Source organism: Mastigoproctus giganteus, chromosome 2 (genome assembly GCF_048544385.1).
Source record: "Mastigoproctus giganteus isolate SK-2022 chromosome 2, ASM4854438v1, whole genome shotgun sequence".
Taxonomy (NCBI): Eukaryota; Metazoa; Arthropoda; class Arachnida; order Uropygi; family Thelyphonidae; genus Mastigoproctus; species Mastigoproctus giganteus.
This window is the reverse complement of record NC_143576.1, coordinates 222,461,303-222,485,633: the sequence shown is the minus strand read 5'-3', so window position 1 is coordinate 222,485,633 and position 24,331 is coordinate 222,461,303. Positions and strand designations below refer to the sequence as shown.

Below are 24,331 nucleotides of genomic sequence, written 5' to 3'. Positions count from 1 at the left end.
TGAGCAGTCCAGCTAGATGTGTCCTGGCCAACCTCTTATCTATACTATGCTGAAACCTCATTACTAAACTGAACTATATGTTCAGATACATAGATGCCTTACTGGTAATAAACTGCACCAACTTCATACAAGAGTTTGCCAATATTTACTCTCCAGAACTGACACTGGAAAAACCAACAACAACCACTAATTACCTAGATCTGGATACTGATATTAATGGCTTACACACATCCATTAATATCTGCAATAAGCGTGATGCCTTCAATTTCAATGTGATCAACTTGAATTTGGCATTCTAACATCTCAAAGAAAGTACATGCAAATGTTATTCTTTCAGAGTGCATGTTATTCTTTCAGAATAGCAACCATATGTAGCAATAACAGACTGATAATACACAATATAAGAACTCTATATAACAAGCTACTGGACAATCAGTTTCTGGCTGCCTATCAACAAGGCACTCCATATTTTAAAATATAAGAAAATAATTAGCTATCCCCTAAATATGACGAGTATATTATCACACTGACATCCTCAACATCCAGGCTGTGTATATAATGTATAGGCAATACTCCTTAGCCTCTGGCGCCTCCGTAGCCATGGGCAGGAGCAGCAGTGTGTAGCACACGCTTCTTGATTAGACTGGGGTTTGAGCCCGTGACCACTAAATATGGAGGATGCGGAAAGGTCAAGGAATGACCACCGCATATCCTCCGAGCAATATGGCCTTAGTTGCTAATACTCCTAAAAACCAAATAACAATAACAAACTTGAGCCTCTTTGGTGTCTCAAGGTCTGGAAAACCTGTGTCCACCGATTGGCTACCAAAGGAGTATTTTTCATTACCTTTAATTATTTTGTTAATTTTTATTATCATATTACTATGTATAATAATGTTTAAATGGTAAGATAATGGTCTTCCTTCACCATTATTGACTTAAATATATCAAGCACAGTCCCAGAACTACATTCAGGAACAGGTTAGAAACCCCAAACACATCTATTTCTACTCATCCTCACACTGCTTTTTGCTGTTCTGAATCCCAACCTTTTATTTCTTGTGCGCAATTAGGTTTTGAAAGCAATATCAAGATGCTATTTTCCTACTATATTTGCTGTTTTCGTCTTATACAAAATTCAGCTTCTTTTTAAGCTATTTTGCCAGTTACTACTTCTCCCCCATTCAGATACATGCTGCTTCATCGTGTTTAATTCATGTCAATCCAGATACGTCATACTACATAAAGCAACACCTGAGGTCGCTTTTACATACTATATAGTCATTGACATGAGCACATAGCGTGCTTTTTCTCTACTGCAGCACACCAACCTACAACATACGAATCTCCACAACTCCAACATGGATATAAGTATTCAGTAAGTACCGTTCCTGACCCTCTGTTCCAACTCTTTATTTCAGCCTTTAAAGTTATCATTTACCATCGGCTTTTAGTAATTTTTTACTATTTGTCATCCCTCCATCGGGCCAGCCATGAAATAAACGTTAACACTACGTACTCTACACACTATGATTAACCCGACTTTTGTGCTTATACAAAAACTTGGTTTCATTATACCTACCACGTATAATTCATGTTAGAAACAGAAGCCTTACTTCTTGTCGTTTTTCCCTTGGTTTTGACAGCTGGCCCTTGAGAACGACGTTAACTCATTGAAATTGGAACATTAAGTACTTTTATATATTATTTTTGATATTATGTTTTTTACCTTTATTTTTGCAGGTTCAAATTGAATTATTTTATGACTGCTATTCCATGATCTCGACCTACAGTTGATTATACTACCTACAGACCGCTAGCCACATTGAAAACAATCTCCTACATTTATATATTTATTTACGTTTGTTGGGTGTATTCTACTCTACATAGTAGTAACCAAGGGCTATACTCATTCAAATGTTCTTATTATCACTCTTAGTGTATATTACTCTATATAAAAAGGAATATAAATTAAAGAAAAAAAAATATGAAAATATGTATAAAATTTTGAAATATTAAGTTGAGGGCAAATAAAGCCAAATTAATATGCCTATAATGCAAATTTAGACTTGTGCCCACTTGTTAACGCCGAAACCAAAACAACACACACACACACACACACACACACACACACACACACACACACACACACATATAAAATACAGAAAAAATGTAATAACAGTTAAGTTTTCTACACTAAATGAAAACAAGGTAAAAAAACTCTTGTCTCTACCTTTAACTACTGCAACAACTTTCTTCATCTTCAATTGACAACACTTGCTTTCATGTTGCACAGCTTCTCTTGAGAGAAGCTGTGCACTGAAATTAGAAATACTGAAATTACAGATTATTATAAAATTTTCTGTGCCTACATTACTGTATTTGTCTATAGTTTACTACACTGACACCCCCCCTGAAGTCATTTAGGCTTGTTTCCCTAGCTTTCTCATCCCACTCATTTGAAACGTTGCGCTACCTCAGATCATCTTGCCAACAGCCGACCGGGCTAGCCGGGTAGGTAAAGTGCCTGCCTGGCAACCCAAAGGTCACGGGTTCGATTCCCGCCTCGGGCTGGATATCACGATGGTGCCGAACCAACCGGTTGGTTGGATATCTCAGCCACGATACAAGAAGGAAACAAGAAAAAACTGGTTCCTTCGTGTATTGATCACATCATACGAAATAAATAAATAAATAAATCTTGCCAACATAGGCTGTTTTAGCAACAAGAATTCTGAGGTGAGTGCAAGCATTACTTTGACCCATATCATCAGATAAATACAGATCTATATTACCTTTCATCCCCCTAACTAGAGGTTTCACTGAACCCTTAATGTATCCTGAAAGATACCGACAAAAATCTTTGCACCATCTTTGTTCAAATGAATGCCATTTCTACAAAATAGATTCCTTCTAACTATAATTGGGGGCCATGCTGATAACCACCCCAAGAGTCTTGCAGATTCCCCCGTCTCGAGTTAATCCACAAGAATTTCAGCATATAAACCCTCCTACCATGTCTGAGAGTATGGTTTTAGTTAAATAGTAAAAAGTTCTCAGTTGCGAGGGAAACAGTAAATATACTGCGCAAAAAAGAACAGGTGAAACAGGAACGGGGTATGTTTGCCAGAGGCTAAATATGATGACACTTTACATCTTTTAAGGGCACAAAAAGCGATACTTTTGTAAACATTGGTACAAATGATATTAAGAGTAGGAGATCTGAGTTAATTAACAATTACAGGGGATGTTGAAAAAGTTTTAAATTGACAATTCTGCCCAGAGATGACAGGAGGGAGCACATGATGAGAGCCTTGTCAATCAATTCATCCCTGAAGAGATTGTGCAAGGCTCATGAGGTAGAATTTCTCTTGACATGGTCTGTGCTTGTTAACAGGAATGGAATATAATTAGAATAGGTGCAAGAATACTTGCTGATGCTATTGTATAAGTTTTAGGTGAGTCGAAAAACTGCTAGCTGCGCACGCAGAGAGAGAGAGAGAAATAATAGCCACCGGCAGAGGTGTAATGTGATTCTTGAACAGCTCCTACATGGCCATGTAGTGTCAAGAAAAGCAAGGTGCTGGGTATCCTCATGGAACAAGAAAATACATGAGCTGTGTTAAGGAAACTAAGAGTAAGAACAGGTGCATGCATGCATACTCATGTTTACACTAATGCTAGGAACACAGTAAATAAATTTGAAGTACTGGTGATCCCCACAAAGGCAGACATTGTGAGGATATTGGAGATATGGCATTATTCACACATTAGGGATGCGCAATTTGAACACTGGAAGTGCATATGTATACAGAAAGGACAGGAGGGGGGTATGCTTTTAGTTAAAAAAGTATATAAAAAATAAAGCTGTGTATACAGTTGACATGGGTGGCCAGTGCAATGTGGAGTTAGTCTGGCATGACATAAGCACTGGGAAAGCAAAAATGAGAGTAGAAGTATGATATAGGCCTAATGACTGTCATGGGTATAAAGAGCAACTGTACAGACATACAGAGTGGGCCCTTAAATCAGAATATCTTATAATGGGGGATTTTGACTGGAACTTATGGATTGGTCGCTCACACAATTGTAAAAAGTTTGTGGATTTACTGGATGACTGTTTCCTGCACCAGTATGTTAGAGAGGCAATGAGAAAAAGCAATACTCTATCTGATTATCAGCTGCAACTCTTCATGTATTAAGAATCTGCAGACAAGACCCACTTGGTGACAGTGATTGCAGCGTATTGATGTGAAAATTACTTAAAGACGTAATCATGGTCAAGGGTAAAGCTTTTGCCCTTCCACTAGGAGACTACAGCAGTGTTCTCCCCAGGACCTATCGAATGGGTGCACCGCCTGGTGAATTTAACTGCCTGCTTGGCTAAAATTTAAGCAATTCTCAAGGTACCGTATGGTACTGCTCACTGATTTTGATCACTATTAATTCGAACATACTATGCGTTCGAGGTCAATGCAACAGAGCATATAATGTTAAATTATGCAATTAATTTTTGCCCTGGATCGCTTAAGTCACATTTATAAATAACAGAAAATTTTACAATATTACAAAGTATTACACTTCACCACCCAGCTACTTCATAATGCCACCCGGCTGGCAAAATTTTCTGGGGAGAACAGTGGTCTCAGACAGTTTTAAAATTCTATGCAATGGGACTAACTGTTGAAGTTACCAACAGCAAATTCTAAGTGGGAAGCAACTGTAGAAGCTAATAGTTTTATATAGTCTTAGATAATCCATCTGATGTTACTGATGAATTGAACAGGTACTTTGTATAGCTGATACACCTTTCACAGTGAAGAAAAGCTGTGAAATATGAAACTAGTAATACTGAAATTTCACATTATTTATTAGAAAAATATTCTTTTTGAGCCTAATGGCAAGTAAGGTACCTGGATTCCATTGCATATATACCCAACAATTTCAAGGGACATGGCAAGTAAGCACACTGAACCATTAAGGTTAACTATGGAGGCATGTTTAGATTCAGAAGAGATTCTTTGAATTAGCAAGTGCCAAGGTATTGCCAATACATAAAGGTAGCGCTAAGAGTGAAGATGGTAACTACTGACCAGTAAGTAACTTCAGTTGTTGGGGAAAATCATGGAGGTAATGATCAAGGGTTCGATGTAGGGCCATTTAGACAGATATGGAATTCTGAAGGATACACAACATAGTTCTGCTATGTTGTGTATTATCCTGGTTAGCTACTTTGGCAGTCACTCTACAGCTGGATGCAGAAAACAGTTGATATTAGCAAAGCATTTGACTCAGTCCTGCATGAAAGGTTACCGCATAAGCTGGAATGTATTGGAATAGCATTCTAACTTGTAACATTCTAAGATGAATTACAAGGCGACTATATGGCAGGAGGCAGAGGGTTATGATTAATGGTTACTTTTCAGATAGATCTAATGTTAGAAGTGGGACCACCAAGGATCACTTCATGGAGCCACTACTGTTTCTGATTTTCATAAATGTCAATAGAGGCTATAATGTCAATGATTGTATATGATGTAAAGATTGAGAGAGTAGTTAATAATCAGTGCCAAGCATTGCTTCTTGAATAGGCTTCAAGGATGCTCAGAAAAGTGGCAGCTATACTTTAATGCAGAACAATGCAGCGTCTTACACTTGGAAAAGTAGAAGCAGTTGAGGAAGAAAGGGATTTGGGGTTATGATATGGGTGGACAAAGTTCACTGGGTAGTGGCAACAAGCAGCATCCTACGGTGTTCTATTGATTTATTAAACATTTGCTAGTAGAGATAGGGAGGTGATAATCCTGCTCTATAAGGCAATTGTAAGACTGCACAATGCACACACAGCTTTTCTTCCAAGGTTGAAAAACAGAAAAGGATAAGTGAAATTACTGTGGCTTTCTTGTAATACATGGTTAATACTCATTTCCAATGTGGAATCTATCAGTGCTGATTCACTTGTGTTATCTTAGCCATGCATTTACCTCTAGACAAATTTGTTGCAAAAGTTCAGTGAAACTCAAGCCATCATTCTTGAGTTCCTACAGCTTCTGGTAGCCATTTTTCTTTCTGACTGCTCACTGGCAGGTTTTTTTTTTTTTTTTTATGTGAACCCCAAACACGAGAGGTATTAGAACCTATAGTACTTAGTACCGTGCTTGGGTTGTAGGTTGAGAAGACGAAAGAAGATATTTGTTGACATTGGACTTGAACTTCTGTAGATTGTAATTTTCAGGAAATACGTATGAAGGAAGGTTGTTCCAGAAAACGGCAGTTGAATGAATAAATGAGGAAGATGAAAAGTTGGTTCTGTGGGTTTGAAGTTGGACAGTAAATGGATGTTGGCTAGTGGCGGCACGTGTTCGGACTGTTTTGAAAGAGAGAGCGGGAATTATAGAAGCCAATTCAGAAGAACAGTGCCCATGGAAATATCTGTAGAAGAGGCATGCAGCAGAAACAGTACGTCTATGAGAAAGCGAGTGGAGAGACTCTGTTAGAGATGAATCATTAATTAACCTAACTGCCCTCTTCTGAATGGAATCAAGAAGCCTGAGAGAGGTTTTGGGGGCACCACCCCAAATGTGGGAACAATATTCCATGGCAGGGCGGATTTGCGATTTATACAGAGTGAGCAGCTGTTTGGAAGAAAAGTAACGCCGAGAGCGAAAGAGAAAACCAAGTTTTTTAGATGCAGAGGAAGCAATATTTGTAATGTGCTTGTGCCAAGAGAGATTAGAAGTCAGGGTAATCCCCAAAAGAGATATATCCTTTTGCCTAGAAATTGGAGTGTCACTAAAGATAAGCATAGGAGCAGAAGAATCCTTTTTGCGAGATATAAGACAAGACTGAGTTTTAGAAGGGTTGAAATCAACTAAGTTGTCTTTGCCCCACTGGAGAATTACCTGAGGATCGGCATTTAAGGAATTGGTAGCAGATTTTCGAGAAGTTGAAGCTGATTGAGCAGGGCAAGGTTTCTCAAAATGGAAAGTTGAATGCAATGTGCTATCATCGGCAAAACTGTGGATAGGATTTCCAGTCAATGGAAGAAGGTCATTGATATACAAGAGGAAAAGAGTGGGGGAAAGAACTGAACCTTGGGGGACACCGGCATTAGTGGAGAAGTTAGAAGACAGAGAGCCATCTACCATCACCCTCAGTGAGCGATCAGAGAGAAAACTGGATAACCAATTACTAAAAACAGTTGGCAAACCATAAGATGGAAGCTTGTTTAGAAGACCTTTATGCCAAACACGATCGAAAGCCTTTGAGATGTCAAGAGCAACTACTTGTGTTTCACCAAACCTTTCCATTGAAGTAGTCCATAAATGAGTAACATAAGCCAGAATATCACCAGTGGATCGACACCGACGGAATCCATACTGGCGATCGTTGATCAGACGGAAGGTTTCTAGGTAGTTTAAGAGTTGGCGGTTAATTGATTTCTCCATTACTTTAGAAAGAGTAGAAGTAATTGCAATGGGGCGATAATTGGATGGGAGGGATTTGTCACCCTTTTTAGGAACTGGCTGGATATGAGCAAATTTCCAAGCAGAAGGAAAAACACCTTTGGAATAAGAAAGTGAAAAAAGGCGGCAAAGAATAGGAGTAAGTTCAGGAGCACAGATTTTGAGAACAAGTGGAGAAATACCATCAGGACCTGGAGCTTTCTTAGCATCAAGATTCATCAAAGTCCTTCTGATATCCTTTTGACGGAAGACCACAGGAGGCATTGAATGGACCGTGTTGGGAATGGTGGGAGGTGTTTTACCAAGTTCATTAATACATGAGCTGGAAGAAAAATGGGATGCTAGCAGGTCAGCTTTATCCTTGGCTGAAGTGACAACAGAACCATCTGGTTTGGACAGAGGTGGAAGCAGAGATGGGCAAAAGTTGCGGCCAATAGCTTTGGCAAGAGACCAGAATGCTCGGCTACCATTAGGGCAAGAAGCAAGTTTTCTACTCTTAGCCTGTTCAAACTCTAGTTTGGACTGATTAATAACTGCTTTACAATTGTTGGGAGCTTTGGTGTAGGCAGAAAATGAAACTGAAGAATTAGAAACAAGCCAATTACGATATGCAACATTCTTCTCTTGAACAGCCTTAGCACATTTATTGGAAAACCAAGGTTTAGATAAAGGACGAGATTTTAAAGTGGAGTGTGGGATAAAGGATTCCATTCCTGCAAGAATAATTTCACTGACACGATCTGAGCAAACGTTGACATCAGGAGTTTTGAAACAGTAATCCGACCAAGGAAAAGAAGAAAAGAAGTCTCGCAGGTCATCCCATTTTGCATTCTTGTAATGCCAAACAACACGAGGTTGGGAATAGCCATGAGATAAAGGTTCCATTGGAGAAGAGACAATCACCAAGTTGTGATCTGAAGTGCCTAAAGGACCTCTCACTTCGACCGTGTACTTAGAAGGGTTGTTTGTGAGAAAAAGATCAAGCGTATTGGCTGTATGATTCGGATTGTCCGGTATTCTTGTAGGTAAATGAACAATCTGTGCTAGGTCATTAGTAATTGCAAAAGCCTCTGCATCTCGACCTGCTGGGTCGGTGTGACTAGAAAACGGAAGCCAGCTGGAGTTGTGAACATTAAAATCACCAAGGAAAATTACCTCACTGTTAGGAAAGTTGGACTGGAGAAAGTCAAGTTGCAACGAGAGGAAGTCAAAGAGCTCCAAGTGATTAGTGGAGTTGGGAGAACGGTAGAGACAACAGATGAATTTGACACAATGAGGTAGAGAGATTTTAAGCCAGAGAAGATCAAAGAGAGGAGATTCCAAATTGCCAAGTCTCTGACAGGGAATATCAGAACGGACATATGCACAAGTACCACCTTTGAGGCGAAAGGAATCATACAGCGAATAATTTGGGCATCTGAGATGAGCAGTAGTTGAATCAACCGATAACTGAGATTCTGTCAGAAAAAGTACATGGGGTTTGGCAGACTGCAAGTGGAAATGGACATCGTTGAGATTAGAATTGAGACCACGTATATTTGTGAAATGAATTAGGAAATCCTTGGGAGGTTTAGATCTTTTCGCAGATAAGCTTGTTCTATTAGTTTGACAATTCATGGTGTATTCAATAGTAAGAAAAAGTGGGTGGGACATGCTGTATGAAGTAATGAAATTTTTGGATGTGGCGTACATGTGGGAAGAATATACCCAGATCCTTGACATAACGTGGCCTCGACAATGCTCCCCGCATACACACTACTCGGACTCCCTCCAGTCACTATCTGGCAGAGTAGAGGTAGCAAGATTATACACTAGCTGATCCGGAAGCCTCCTAGAGAGTTACCAATAGGTTCGGTCCGGTGTACTAACTAGCGGCCGGCCTGCGAAAACCGTTTTAGAGCTGTACCCTCGAAATGTAAGGAATATTGGATCTCGCCACAACGTTCATCATAACCTCAAAAGTCATCAATCATACTGCATGATGCAAGAGATAGGGAAGGGTTGACCGGAACTTAGCTCTAGAGACTAAACATGGGTTCCACCACTTCAAGCCTCCAATAAGCAAAGTGGTGGTATTTCACCGGTTGATGAGAGTCATCTACCACCTAGTACTGCCTGGTAACATAGAGGGGCGGCATTCCTCCATGTGGTGTGGGCGCCACACCTCGACCCCTGCTTACGTTGGTTCACACCTGGGTGGTCACCCACCATGTGCTTGTGCATGGAGGTTATACCCAGGATTACTAACAGTCCCACCATCGTGAAGATGCAAGCAGAGGATTTGGTTGTCACAGACCGTCCGGACTTCGCCGAAATTGGGTCCACTTGACTTGAGTGTCACCCGAATATCAGTTCCATCAGCGTTTTAGACTCCCAGGTAGCAAGTACAGCTTGTCTGGCATATCTGAGAGAATGTCTGTGACAACCTCAAGGACCAAAGTATACATCCTCAAGTATGACAACCTCAAGGTGATAGTATACATCCCTCAGTTAATGCTGGTGCTTCCCATGGATGTTAGTTTTCCCACTCTTTTCTTCTTATATTTTAAAGTCCTTCCACTGACTGGAAACTGTCTATAATTTTCCAATCATGCATTCTAACTAACAATTTGATAAACCATAAATTCTTTAAATGTAATTCCAGGTTATTCTTTAGTTTGGTGAAACAAACTTAGTTGCTTTCAATTCTTCTAAAACTCAGTGCTGTGTTAATTTTCATAAAAAAGTTATCTGATGCCATGCCCATCTTCCATAACACTCAGACATCTAAACATGATCACATTACTATTGAGATCACCCTGACTTTTAACTTTTCTTGGCTCATGCATATTGCAAATATCGCTTCCTCCACATAAAAAAAAACCAACGTTTTTGCTCTCAGCATTGCTTTTTTCTGAACAGCCTTTGGCATTCTATCCAAAACAGGTCAGTCAGGTTAATTGATGATTCATCTATTTACAAACTCTCTCTCTCTCTCTCTCTCTCTCGCACAGCCTTGTGCTTTTAAATTCCAACCCTTTCTTGCAAATCAGTCTGAACATGTGCCCCAACTAGTTAAGATCCACTCAATGTTCAACTTCAAACTCACAGAACTAACTTCCTTCACATGGATTTCTTGAAATTTATAGAAATCTATAGAAATTCAAGTCCAATGTCAACAGCATAGTTCTAAACTACTAATCCTTTTACGTTGTGGTACTTAATATTAAGAAATCAGTGAACAACTTTCTCAAAATGTTTTTGCATGATTGGTTCTCATTAAAATAAATGCTCTCTGTGTTAAAGATGAAGCCAATGCCAAAGGTTATAAAAGTATCACTATAACAAAAAAAAAAAAAAAAAAATAGAGTGGATTCCGGTTATTTTGGCCACTGGTTAATCAGGACAGCTGTTTATTTGGGACAAATCTTAAAGAACAGAACCCAATTGAGAAAATAGCCAGGGTTTACTTCGCTTAATTGGGACAACATGCTGTTTAATCGGGGCAGGAGACTGCAGCACTCGAGATTACGATTGTCTCCAACTATACTACATTGTCCGGTCGTATTTCTGGAGGTCACAACCATTAAACAATTAGCAGTTTCCGATTTATTGGGCTTTTGGTCTCAGCATTGCGTTTTTCTGAACAGCCTTTGGCATTCTATCCAAAACAGGTCACCTGGAATTCTATGGGTGTTTATGTTAGTATGGTGAAAGGTGTTTACACTTCCATGAAATCTTCTCTTCATTCCTAGTTTTTAAGCTTTGCAATTTGTTACCCTGTTCTCACTTGTGCATATTGCGTTACTTGCGATTTGTGTGTGCCGTGTTCTTTGTTATTTATTGCTTATCTTTTTTACTGTTTTAAATTTTAACCCCCACCCACAAATGTTAGTGAACGAACAGAAATATCAACTAGTTAGTATATACATATTACAGTACGTATTATTTAAGCTATACACGTAAGTGTAAATTGATTTTTATTTTGCTAACCTGTGGAAAATATTCTTCCTATTTTCATGTATCATTTAATTTTTTAATTGATAAGGTAATAAAGTGTAAATTTCTACTTAATATATCTTTACTTTTATAGCCTGTGGATAATATTCCTCCTATTTTCACTAATTAGAATCGCTGTTTAATAGAATTAAAATTCAATTCACAAATGTGATCACAATGACCGGCGTTTACCACATATCGTATAACGAACGGTACTTTACTATGGCAAGTCCATTGTAATGCGATTTGATCGTACAAAAAATCAATCGTAAAGCTGTATTTTTAACTATTTATGTGAAACTTCGCATAACTGGGCCAAAATGCACTAGTCCTGATGACTCCCAAATAACCGGAATCAACTGTATTCTTGTTTGTACTCTGACATGACCACCAAGTCAGAGGAGTTTGCAATAAATCATACAATCATTAATCTTATTTAGTTGTGGACTCAAACTATAGTCCACTCAAAGAGCATGTGCTACTGCACTCTTGATTTCCTAGGTTACATCAGGTCTAACTTTTGACCAAAACATTCGTGCATACTGTAATTGCAGGAAAAATGATTTTGTGCTAGAATACCTTGTCAAAAGTGGATAAGATCTGTTGGGAGGGAGGGAGGGGGGTGATAAAATTTTCTATCTATGCTTGTTGGGTGGACTAATAATATGTTATAAGCTCTATTTGTTAACATAATTTAAACATATTTTAATATGTAATTATTTAACTTAAACATTTCTTGCGTTGAAGGGGCAGCTGTCCTCAACAACTAGAATAAGATCTAAATTACAAGCATGCTTTTAAAAGGATTAATACTGAAACTCAGTATAATATCAAATAATAATTGCCATTATATTCTACCGCCAAATATTTGCAGTATTTAATCCTGAATACTGATATACTGAATACTGAACTAATATATAGTTCTGAAACTTAAAAGATTCTCGCATAAAAGTTTTCATTCAGCTATGATCAATGAACCTCAAAATAAATAACTTCCAACCTGTCATTTGGTAATCGAATGTTAACTCTTCTCCTTTTCTTATTGGGCGATTTGCAAAAAATGCTATCCGAGGAAGTCGGGGATCCAAGTTATTTATCCATACAGCAAATACGTTGAGATTTGGATCACACTAGAGAAACAAAAATCATTCACTAAATAAATGATAGATACTTAATTATTATTCTGAGTATTAATATTCATTATACAAAAGGAATGTGAATGCTGCTTTCCATTTTAAACTAAAAACTGTACTGAATTCTGCTCAAATTGTTACTGTTTTATAATGCTAAGCAGATATTAAGACAATACATTTTAACTGGGCATAATACTAGACTATTATACAAAGTTATAATCACTAGGACTAGTTTCTTGAACAGTAGACTTAGGAGACTCTGTAATCATTTATAGAATCCTTGCATGTTATTCTGTTTATCTGCTGTCAATTTCCTTTGTTAAACTGATCTGAAACTTACCTTTGCAGTTAAAATTATCAAAACACAAACAAAAATAAATTTACTGTGAGTTACTCTTAAATCAATGCTGGGAACAGTCTCACTATCTGCCACTAATGCTTCAAGTAGGATGTAATACAAGTACAGAGTGGTTGGGAAAATTAGAGAAAAGAATGTAGAATGGGGAGGGGAAAAAAAAAAAAAAGAGAGTACAAGTTAATTTTCTTGATTTGTGCAAAAATTTTCAATAAGGTCCTTACACAACATGTGCACAATTCTGGTCTAAACTATAGAAAATTTAATTGTGCAAAACAACTAAAGAAAATAAAAGACTTCAGATAATGCAGAAAGAAGTCTGCTCTAGGGAGTTTGGAATTATACAGAAAGCAGAAGCTTTTTCCGTGCTGGGTGAAGTGTTACACATACACTTATGACCAAAATATATTATAATGCTATGTTTCATCAGAACTGTCTCTTCACAACCAGGGCTCCCACTCCTGGGTTTTTCCACCCAGATCTGGGTTTTTTGATTGTCATCTGGGTTGATAGGTTTTTTTCACAAAAATATCTCATTATCTGGGTTTTTTCGGTAATTTTTAATTTTAAGTCAAAATTTATTTTTATTTCTTGTAAATGCAATAAAATTTAATACATTTAATAACAGTTTACAGTTTTCTTAATTTTATATTCTAACAATACTGATCATAATTTGTAATATCTCAAGTGCTTGTACAAAATACTACAAATGTAAAAGGATTTCAAAGTTTTCGCAGGGTTCTACACTATGAAATTATGCTTACATGTTCATACATGTAAGCATACATGTTCGTGTTACTAACATGTATGCGCATCCTATTGAGCAGGTGGAAAGCGGTCTTTACTGCACAGTCTTTCGTGATATTATTGCATTATTTGGTGCGATTTTTACATTCATGCGTGTACTACATACAGTGATATAATAAATTTAAATTGTAGTGACTATTTCTATTTTATGTTAATGGATTAGTGATATATTTTTTATTTTATAGAACATTTTAAATAAGATAACTGCTAATTAGCCATACCCACAAATTGCCCACAATGTCTGAAACTTGTTCTCCACAGAGAAAGATGAGTAAACGGTGGTATACTCAAAATTTTAGAAATGAATGGTTAGAAGATCCGGAATTAAAGGATTGGTTGAAAGAAGACAGTAATGAAAAAGGTGCATCTTACTGTATTTGTTGTGAAATAAAATTAAAGAATGCCAATAAATCGATGTTACTAGCGCATAAAAATACAGTTAAACATAAAAAAAGTGCAAATATTGCTAAGACAAGTTCAAAGTTAGACACGTTCTTCACAAAATGTAAACCTACGGAGAATGAAGAAGTAGCAAAGGCAGAGTTAACAATTGCTGCACTCATTTCTGAGCATAATATTCCATTTGCGCAATGTGATCACCTTATAGAAGCATGTAAGAAAGCATTTCATGATAGCAATATTGCAAAACAAGTTCAGATGAAGGCGACTAAAGTCTCTTATCTTATACAAGATGGCATAGCCTATCATGAAAAAATATACATTTCTAACATATGCAGAAACAACAAGTTTTCAATGATAATAGATGAAAGTACAGATTTATCTTTATCGCAAGTTCTAGCTGTTGTTGTTAGATATTTTGATATTCAAAAACTTGATGTTGTAGATGTGTTACTTGACACTGTTTGTGTCGAAAATGGTACTTCAGAAGGGCTTTATCAAGCTGTATATTTTTTTCTATGCTTTATCAAGCATAGAAAAAAACATTCAAATAAGTAATCTCGTTGGCTTTAGAAGTGATAATTGTGCCACTAAGAGTGGGTTACAGTCATTGCTAAAAAAGGATGTACCATCAGTATTTATAATGGGATGTGTTTGCCATTCTTTTGTATTATGTGCTAGTCATTCAGTCAAGGTACTACCATCATATCTAGAAATATTTATAAAAGATATCTCTTGTTATTTTTCCCGTAGTAGTAAAAGATTAAACGAGTTCAAAATGATTCAAGATGTTGCTACTGCTTAGCAGTATCTACTACGTAGATACTGCTAAGCAGTAGCAACATCTTGAATCATTTTGTGCTTGAATCATTTTATGCTTAGCAGTATCTACTACGTAGATACTGCTAAGCATAAAATTCACAAATTAGCACAAACACGTTGGTTATCCCGTGGCAATGTAATAAAAATTATTATTGAGCAGTGGGATGCGTTAGTTCTTTATTTTCAGTCTCAATCAAAAATTGACAAAATCGATGGTGCAGGGAATATTTACAATACTATGATCACCAAAGGAACTAAGCATATGTTGTTGTTTTTAGGATATGTACTGGAGAAAATAAACTGCCTGAATATTGAATTTCAATCTGAACATTTCAGATTGCACTTACTTTATTCAATGGTTTCAATTGAGTATAAAAATATTCTTAGTTTTTTCATAAAAGAAGAAGTCATTACTTCGTGCAAGCTGGTTGAAATTGATCCAAGCAATGCAATAAATCATAAGCCTCTGAATAAAATATATTTGGGAGGCCGTTGTATGGCCTTATTAAATTCAACACCACTTGGTGACAGTGAAAGCAGGTTTAAAATTGATTGTTTAAAATTTCTTGTTGAACTTTGTATGGAAATCAGAAAAAGATTTCCTCTAAATGATGATGGAATTATCGCCAGTCTCAATGTTCTTGACCCAGCAGTGATACATGATCGTGCCAATTCGCCATCCTAAATTTTCCATTTAGCAATGCAGTTCCCTCACCTTGTTTCTGAAGACAAACTAGATCTTCTAGATGATGAATGGAGATCATTTCGTTTAAATCAAGATTTAGATTTCTCTTACAAAACCATCCCTGAGTTTTGGTATCTGTTACGTAATGTAAAAGATGGCTTTAATAATTCTAAATATGAGATTTTATCTAACTTCATGACCAGTCTAACTATTTTACCTCAATCTTTGGCAAGTGTAGAAAGAATCTTCTCCCAAGTAACCATATAAAAACAAAAGCCACAAACTCCCTTAAACCAGAAACTGTGAAAAATCGACTAATGGCAAAACAGGCAATAAATAGATCTAATCAAAATTGCTATACATGGAAACCTAAATCAGAATTGGTAAAAGAAGTCATACAAGAAACTTGTCATAAAAGATACGAAGAACGTTTAAAAAAAAGGAAAGAACTTCAAAAAATAAATGTGGAGGGAACTGAATGGGATGAAAATTCTGATTACAATTAAATAAAAGATATTTTTGCATGGTAAGTTTTATCTTATTTGTGTTGCTATACTATATGATGAAAACTAGGTTTTTTTTGGGTTTATTTAAGTTGCAATCTAAGTTTTTTTAAAATTTGTGAGTGGGAGCCCTGTTCACAACAAGTGCAGAATGGGTAGGGGCATTATTATACAAGAACCTTTCGAAATTGTGGTCTTGCCTCAGGAAATATGCTTCAATAGTCTTTGAAGCACCTGACACAGAATGCAGCAATAGACTCTCTATCTCCTCCCTTCAGGTATAAATTCCTTGAAAATCAAACGATTTGTCAAACACAATCGGCATTGTCTTTATCCCTGACTTCCATAAAAGAATTTTTGGGCCTTGGTAATTATTTTAAGTCTACTGCATGCTCTGACACTTCATCTGTGGATTGTATTGAATACTCAACACACATCTCCAGTGGCAATATAGTCAATTAAATTAGGACTGTCTTGACAAGCCTGGACAAAGTCTTTGCATGATGACACTCTTCACTGCTTCTGCTCATCCATGACGTTGTGTGGCAAAAATTTTGCACAGACCTTTCTTTTTCCCTAAGCAGGTTTTGACAAATCATCTCCTTATTCATATCCAACTCCAGGGGCTCAACATCTGGTGAGTATGGGCTTGGCACACCCAGTGTCCTGAGCTGGCTATCATCATTCTTCTCTTTCTTGGTGATTCCCTTCTACTTTTGACACACTCTCTCTCAGGATAACTCGGGAATTTTTTTTTCACTGGTGCAGCATAAGCCTCAGGCTTCCTTGCACCATATAGCTAATAATAATAACTCAACAGCCATCATTCTGAGGATCAAATGATGTTTTTTGCCACAATTTCCTGAAGTTTAGCAACTCTTTCCTCATTTCGAGAGGTTGATAGCTGCACCCTTCTTGGGTCAGCACGAAAATCCTTACATCCATCTTTGAACTGCTTATACCATTCAAACACACTGGTAGGACTTAATTTTTCATCACTATAAACAGTTTTTAGCATTCCATATGTTCCTGTTGATATCTAAAATTTGATATCTGTTTGTTTCTCCATTGCAAAATTGTGACATGGAATGTTAATGCTATTATTGAATCTAGCTGTTACTTGCAACCTGTCATCCTACTGGACGATCTCTATATCATCATCTGTTGAAAGAAGTCTGAACTGCAACCTAGCACTTCTGTTTATTTTCAAACTCATCAAACATGATTGTAACAGCACCAGACCAGGAGCTTTATCGTCACATCTTGTATATGGAACTTCTATAAGTCAAACGTTCATAACTCAAAGTAAATTCATTTCATGAAAAAAAATCCCTATCTTTTCCTTCTGTAACTCAAATTTTCCATAATATGAAGAAAAAAACATTTCCAAATTAATTTTTTCTATCTATACGTTGAAGTTTCAGGTAAACATGCCACCTTATAGTGTGATATATTTCATCTTATCATCATTTTAGGTTATTTCCAGAATGTTTTTTAACAGTAAAATGTCTGTGTAAGGCCAGGGTAAATTATTCAGTAAAACAAAATCATTTCCTATCTTCTGCCAATTTAATATGTATCATCATTTAATATGTTTCATTTTAATGAATATCACTTTAAAGAAAATATCAAGTTAGCAAAATTTTTTTAATTCTCGTACCATCCTTGAGGTTGTCACAGACATTCTCTCAGATTTGCAGACAAGCTGCACTTGCTACCTGGGAGTCTAAAACGCTGATGGAACTGATATTCGGGTGACACTCAAGTCAAGTGGACCCAATTTCGGCGAATCCCGACGGTCTGTGACAGCCAAATCCTCTGCTTCTACCTTCACGATGGTGGGACTGTTAGTAATCCTGGGTATAACCTCCATGCACAAGTACATGGTGGGTGACCACCCAGGTGTGAACCAACGTAAGCAGGGGTCGAGGTGTGGCGCCCACACCACATGGAAGAACGCCACCCCTCTATGTTACCAGGCAGTACTAGGTGGTAGATGACTCTCATGAACCGGTGCAATACCATCACTTTGCTTATTGGAGGCTTGAAGTGGTAGAACCCATATTTAGTCTCTAGAGCTAAGTTCCCGTCAACCATTCCCTATCTCTTCCATCATGCAGTATGACTGATGACTTTTCAGGTTACGATGAACATCGTGGCGAGATCCAATATTCCTTACATTTCGAGGGTACAGCTCTAAAACAGTGTTTGCAGGCCGGCCGCTAGTTAGTACACCGGACCGAACCTATTGGTAACTCTATAGGAGGCTTCCGGATCAGCTAGTGTATAATCTTGTTACCTATACTCTGCCAGATAGTGACTGGAGGGAGTCCGAGTAGTGTGTATGAGGGGAGTATTGTTGAGGCCACATTATGCCAAGGATCTGGGTATATTCTTACCCTATGTACATCATATCCAAAAATTCCATTACTTCATACAGCATGTCCCACCCACTTTTTCTTACTATTGAATACACCACGAATTGCCAAACTAATAGAGCAAGCTTATCTGCGAAAAGATCTAAACCTCCCAAGCACTTCTTAATTCATTTCACAAATATATGTGGTCTCATTTCTAACCTCAACGATGTCCATTTCCACTTGCAGTCTGCCAAACCCCATGTAATTTTTCTTACAGAATCTCAGTTATCGGTTGATTCAACTACTGCTCATCTCAGATGCCCAAATTATTCGCTGTATGATTCCTTTCGCCAAGGTGGTATTTGTGCATATGTCCATTCTGATATTCCCTGTCAAAGACACTTGGCAATTTGGAATCTCTTCTCTTTGATCTTCTCTGGCTTAAAATCTCTCTACCTCATTGCGTTAAATTCATCTGTTGTCTCTACCATTCTCCCAATTCCACTAATCACTTGGAGCTTTTTGACTTCCTCTCTTCGCAACTTGACTTTCTCCAGTCCAACTTTCCTAACAGTGAGGTAATTTTCCTTGGTGATTTTAATGTTCACAATTCCAGCTGGCTTCCCTTTTCTAGTCACACCGACCCAGCTGGTCAAGATGCTGAGGCTTTTGCAATTACTAATGACTTTGCACGGATTGTTCATTTACCTACAAGAATACCGGATAATCCTAATCATAGAGCCAATACGCTTGATCTTTTTCTCACAAACAACCCTTCTAAGTACACGGTCGAAGTGAGAGGTCCTTTAGATCACAACTTGGTGATTGTCTCTTCTCCAATGGAACCTTTATCTCATGGCTATTCCCAACCTCGTGTTGTTTGGCATTACAAGAATGCAAAATGGGATGACCTGCGAGACTTCTTTTCTTCTTTTCCTTGGTCGGATTACTGTTTCAAAACTCCTGATGTCAACGTTTGCTCAGATCGTGTCAGTGAAATTATTCAATGGACTAATTCAATGGAAAGGTTTGGGGAAACACAAGTAGTTGCTCTTGACATCTCAAAGGCTTTCGATCATGTTTGGCATAAAGGTCTTCTAAACAAGCTTCCATCTTATGGTTTGCCAACTGTTTTTAGTAATTGGTTATCCAGTTTTCTCTGTGATCGCTCACCGGGGGTGATGGTAGATGGCTGTCTGTCTTCTAACTTCTCCACTAATGCTGGTGTCCCCCAAGGTTCAGTTCTTTCCCCCCCACTGTTTTCCTCTTGTATATTAATGACCTTCCATTGACTGGAAATGCTATCCATAGTTTTGCCAATGATAGCACATTGCATTCCACTTTCCATTTTGAGAAATCTTGTCCTGCTCAATCAGCTTCAATTTCTCGAAAATCTGCTGCCAATTCCTTAAATGCCGATCTTCAAGTAATTCTCCAGTGGTGCAAAGACAACTTAGTTGATTTCAGCCCTTCTAAAACTCAGTCTTGTCTTATATCTCGCAAAAAGGATTCTTCTGCTCCTATGCTTATCTTTAGCGACATTCCGATTTCTAGGAAAAATTATATATCTCTTTTGGAGATTACCCTGACTTCTAATCTCTCTTGGCACAAGCACATTATAAATATTGCTTCCTCCGTATCTAAAAAACTTGGTTTTCTCTTTCGCTCTCGGCGTTACTTTTCTTCCAAACTCTGTATAAATCGCATTCTGCTCACTCTGTATAAATTGCAAATCCGCCCTGCCATGGAATATTGTTCCCACATCTGGGGTGGTGTCCCCAAAACTTCTCTCAGGCTTCTTGATTCCATTCAGAAGAGGGCAGTTATGTTAATTAATGATTCATCTCTAACAGTCTCTCCACTCGCTCTCTCATAGACGTACTGTTTCTGCTGCATGCCTCTTCTACAGATACTTCCATGGGCATTGTTCTTCTGAATTGGCTTCTATAATTCCAGCTCTCTCTTTCAAAACGGTCCGAATATGTGCCGCCAGCAGCCAACATCCATTTACTGTCCAACTTCAAACTCACAGAACCAACTTTTCATCTTCCTCATTTATTTATTCAACTGCTGTTTTCTGGAACAACCTTCCTTCATATGTATTTCCTGAAAATTACAGTCTACAGAAGTTCAAGTCCAATGTCAACAAATATCTTCTTTCGTCTTCTCAACCTCCAACCCAAGCACGGTACTAAATACTATAGGTTCTAATACCTCTCGTGTTTGGGGTTTACATACATACATCCTAAGTCTTCTCTGAGTAATTTTGAAAGTGTCAGGTTGTTGTTTGTTATTTGGTTTTTTAGGAGCATTAGCAACTAGGGCCATATTGCTCCGGAAAGTGTCAGGTGTTTTATATATATGTAGAGTTACATATTTCATGAAAGGTACTAGCATTTTTTGAAATTATGTCTGTTTACAGTTTTGTGCAAAGTATGGTTGTTTATACTGTAACACCAGAGGGTTGAACCTATTACAGTTTTATATATTTGAAAATGGAAGAGGCCGTAGTTTCATGTTTATATTTTTTCTTCTTTTTTAAATTTATTTTTTCCAGCAGAATTAAAGTTTTGTTTTTTAAAGTAACAAGCGTCAAAACAATGCACAAGTATAAACATTTGCACTTGAGCCTTTGTTTATGTAGCAATATAAATTTCATGCTTTGAATTTGAAAAAAAAAAAATAATAAATAAAATAAAATAAAATAATAATAATAATAATAAATAAATATATAAAACTGAAATTAATCTTTGGAGCAATTTAAAGTGACTTGTAAAATGAATGTAATTACCAGGTTATTGTTCTGAATTTCACTAATGTTACAAATGCAACTATCTCGAACACTGTCTCTTCAGGCCTGACGTAGCCCAGTGGTCAGGAGCAAGAGTGCATAGCACACGTTCCTTGAGTAGACCGGGGTTCAAGCCCGTGACTACAAAATACGATAAATATTTATATTGGCATTTATTGTAAACTCTACTGACCTGGTTGTCGTGCCAGAGTATAAACAGAAAAATTTTTTTTTTTTTTTTTTTTTTTATGACGGCAAGACTGCATTGGAATAGTGTTTAAAGAGGGATATCCAGATTGGTGATGTGTGCTAACCAATGTCCAAATGAAGAATGGCTTGGGTGGACCTTATAATATAGGTATATTTTTTCACTGGTAGGAAAGAGAAGAATCAAGGAACACAAATGCAAAATTTTGGGGAGTAACAGAAGGCTGAATCTTGTAAAATTTAATTTTGGATAGTGTGTTTTAGATCAATGGAATGAATTTTCTACCACAGTGGTTGAGGTGGAGAGTTTGGTAACATTCAAAGCAGTTTGACCATAGGGTCAAACTGAATTTTTAGTAAATACGAGGGAGTATCAAAAAGCTTGCACCCTTACCTAGAAATAATAGCCCTAGAAAGGTTAAACTTCACAGGAATTTTAATCCTTTTCTATGTACTCTTCATGTATAGTAACACATTTCTCCCATCTATGGATTAGTTGTTTAATGCCTTAGAAGTGTGGTCATAGAAGTCCACACTTTTTGCTTGAAACCACAATTCCACTTCATTGATGACTTCCTGAGATGAATCAAAGCTGCGTCCATGCAATGGTTTCTTCATTTCTCAAAACAAGAAGAAGTCTGACGGTGCTATGTCAGGAGAATAGGGTGGGTGATGCAATAGTGTGAAGCCGCATTGGGCAACAAAGTTGGTAGTGGCAACTGCCATGTGAGCCTGTGCATTATCTGACAGAAGACAGACACCTTTGGTCAACATTCCATAACTTTTCACCTTCAAAGCATTGAGTAACTTTTTCAAAAGATTTCTGTAGTATTCTCTGGTAAGTGTGGAACCATGAGGTAGGTAAACTGTCAGGATAATCCCTTTTCTGTCCCAAAACATGGACAACATCACCTTCTTCAGTCGTCTTTGCCTTTTTGGGAGGAGGTGTGCTTCCACTGCTTTGACATGTCTTTAGTTTCTGGATCATACTGGTACACTCAGCATTCGTCATCTGTCACCAACTGATCAAAAAAGTTCTCAACATGCACATTACACAAATCCAACAGTTGGCGAGAACATTGAATTCTACATTGCTTCTGCAAAGGCATCAGCAATCTTGGAACCCATCATGTGGAGGCCTTAGACATGTGCATTAGACCTTAGATGGTCATGTAAAATGCTGTGGGCAGACCCATAACTAATTCCCACTGCATTTGCAATGAAATGAATTATCACACATCTGTCACTCAGCACCAGCTGCTCAACCTTTGCAACCGTCTCACTGTTTGTGGGCATTGGCTCATCAAAGACACTTGTATGACCGCACTGGAACTCCTGTTTCCACTTTTTTACAGTGTCATAGGATGGACAATTCTGCCCATATACAGCCTTCATTTCTTTTTTAAATTTCCTGAGCTTTCTTGCCCTGCAAATGCAGGAACTTGTTCACTGCTTGATACTCTGCTTTGTCAACTGTGGTGTATGATTATCAATGGGATTGAAATTTCACATGTTAGTTATTGAATATGTAGACAACTTATATTAGAAATAGCTTTTTGATACCCCTTCATAAATTTGATGATTTGAAGTGCTGGTGAAGACATCAAATGCAGTCACTGTTAGGATACTGGAGATGTAGTGTCACACAGATATAAGGAATGCAGAATTTGAATATGGGGAGCACAATGTGTACAGGAAGGATAGATAGGATAGGAAAGGAGGAGGGGTTATGATGTTAGTTAAGAACACACAAAATCTAAGGCAGTGGATCCAGTTGACACAGGTGGCCAGTACAATGTTCAATCAGTTTGGTGTGACAAAAGCACTGGGAAAGCAAAAATGACAGTTAAAAAAATTAGCAGCAATATTATTTCAATGGGAATTTTCTGATTTGGTTGAAAGACAAGCTATCTCATGAGCAAATATACAATCCTGATGGCAGTGTTGTATATTTGCTCATCCATGAAATGAAGGTTCTTCAGACAGCATATTTGAGTTTTCAAATACAGCGGACTCTCGATTTACTGGGACATTTCAAGATTCCAAATTAAAAAAAAAAAAAAAAAAAAAAAAAAAAAAATCAACCAGAAATCATAAAATTCAAGTAATAAATAGAATAGGTATAAACAGATGTTTTGCAAGTGGTAAATAAGCGACAACGCATTAGAAGTCGTCATCGTCAGATTAGTGCACCTATTATCTTGCAACCCTCGCTGTCTTCACACCCACCGTTCAAAAAAAAAAAAAAAAAACCCCAAAATATTTAGTTTGTGTTAGTGCGTTGCGTTGATTGTTGTGTTCCTTTAGCATTAGTAGAGGCATATGATGCAAGAAAGCAAACTTATTCAGCATCAGCCAAAAAAAAAAAAAAAAAAAAAAAAACCACAACCACTACTCCCATTTCACCCCTCCGTTCGTTCAAAATACCTGTCCAGCTGAGCCTTAAATTTGTTTAGGCTATCAACTTCAACAACAAGTGATGGAAGTCTATTCCACAAACCAACTGACCCGCTGGCTAAAGGCAAATTTCCGCACATCTATCTGACATCCGTCCTTCCCCTATTTGAATTTATGCCCTCTCAGGTGATTATTCTGAGCAAGAGGAAGAATCCCATCGGCATTGAGCATGCTCAATCCATTCAAAGCCTTATACACCTCTATCAGCTCACCTCGCTGATGCCTAGTCTCCAGACTCTGTAATTTGCAAAACTTAAGCCTTTCTTCGTAAGAGCAACTCTTTGTTCCATTCACTAATCTTGTTGCCCTTCTCTGTACTCGTTCCAGCAGCTCTACATCTTTCTTGAAATGAGGCCTCCAGACCTGTA

The 24,331-nt window shown here is 37.5% G+C and overlaps 1 protein-coding gene across 1 annotated transcript in view; it reads right to left on the bottom strand.

The window, feature by feature from the left end:
* Su(var)3-9 (Suppressor of variegation 3-9) overlaps positions 1-24,331 on the bottom strand; it is a 210,852-nt gene that overhangs the window by 8,148 nt on the left and 178,373 nt on the right. Inside the window, exon 12 of the mRNA XM_090390180.1 lies at positions 12,445-12,574. Within this exon, the coding sequence (XP_090246306.1) occupies positions 12,445-12,574 (130 nt within the window). The remainder of the gene's footprint in view (positions 1-12,444; positions 12,575-24,331) is intronic.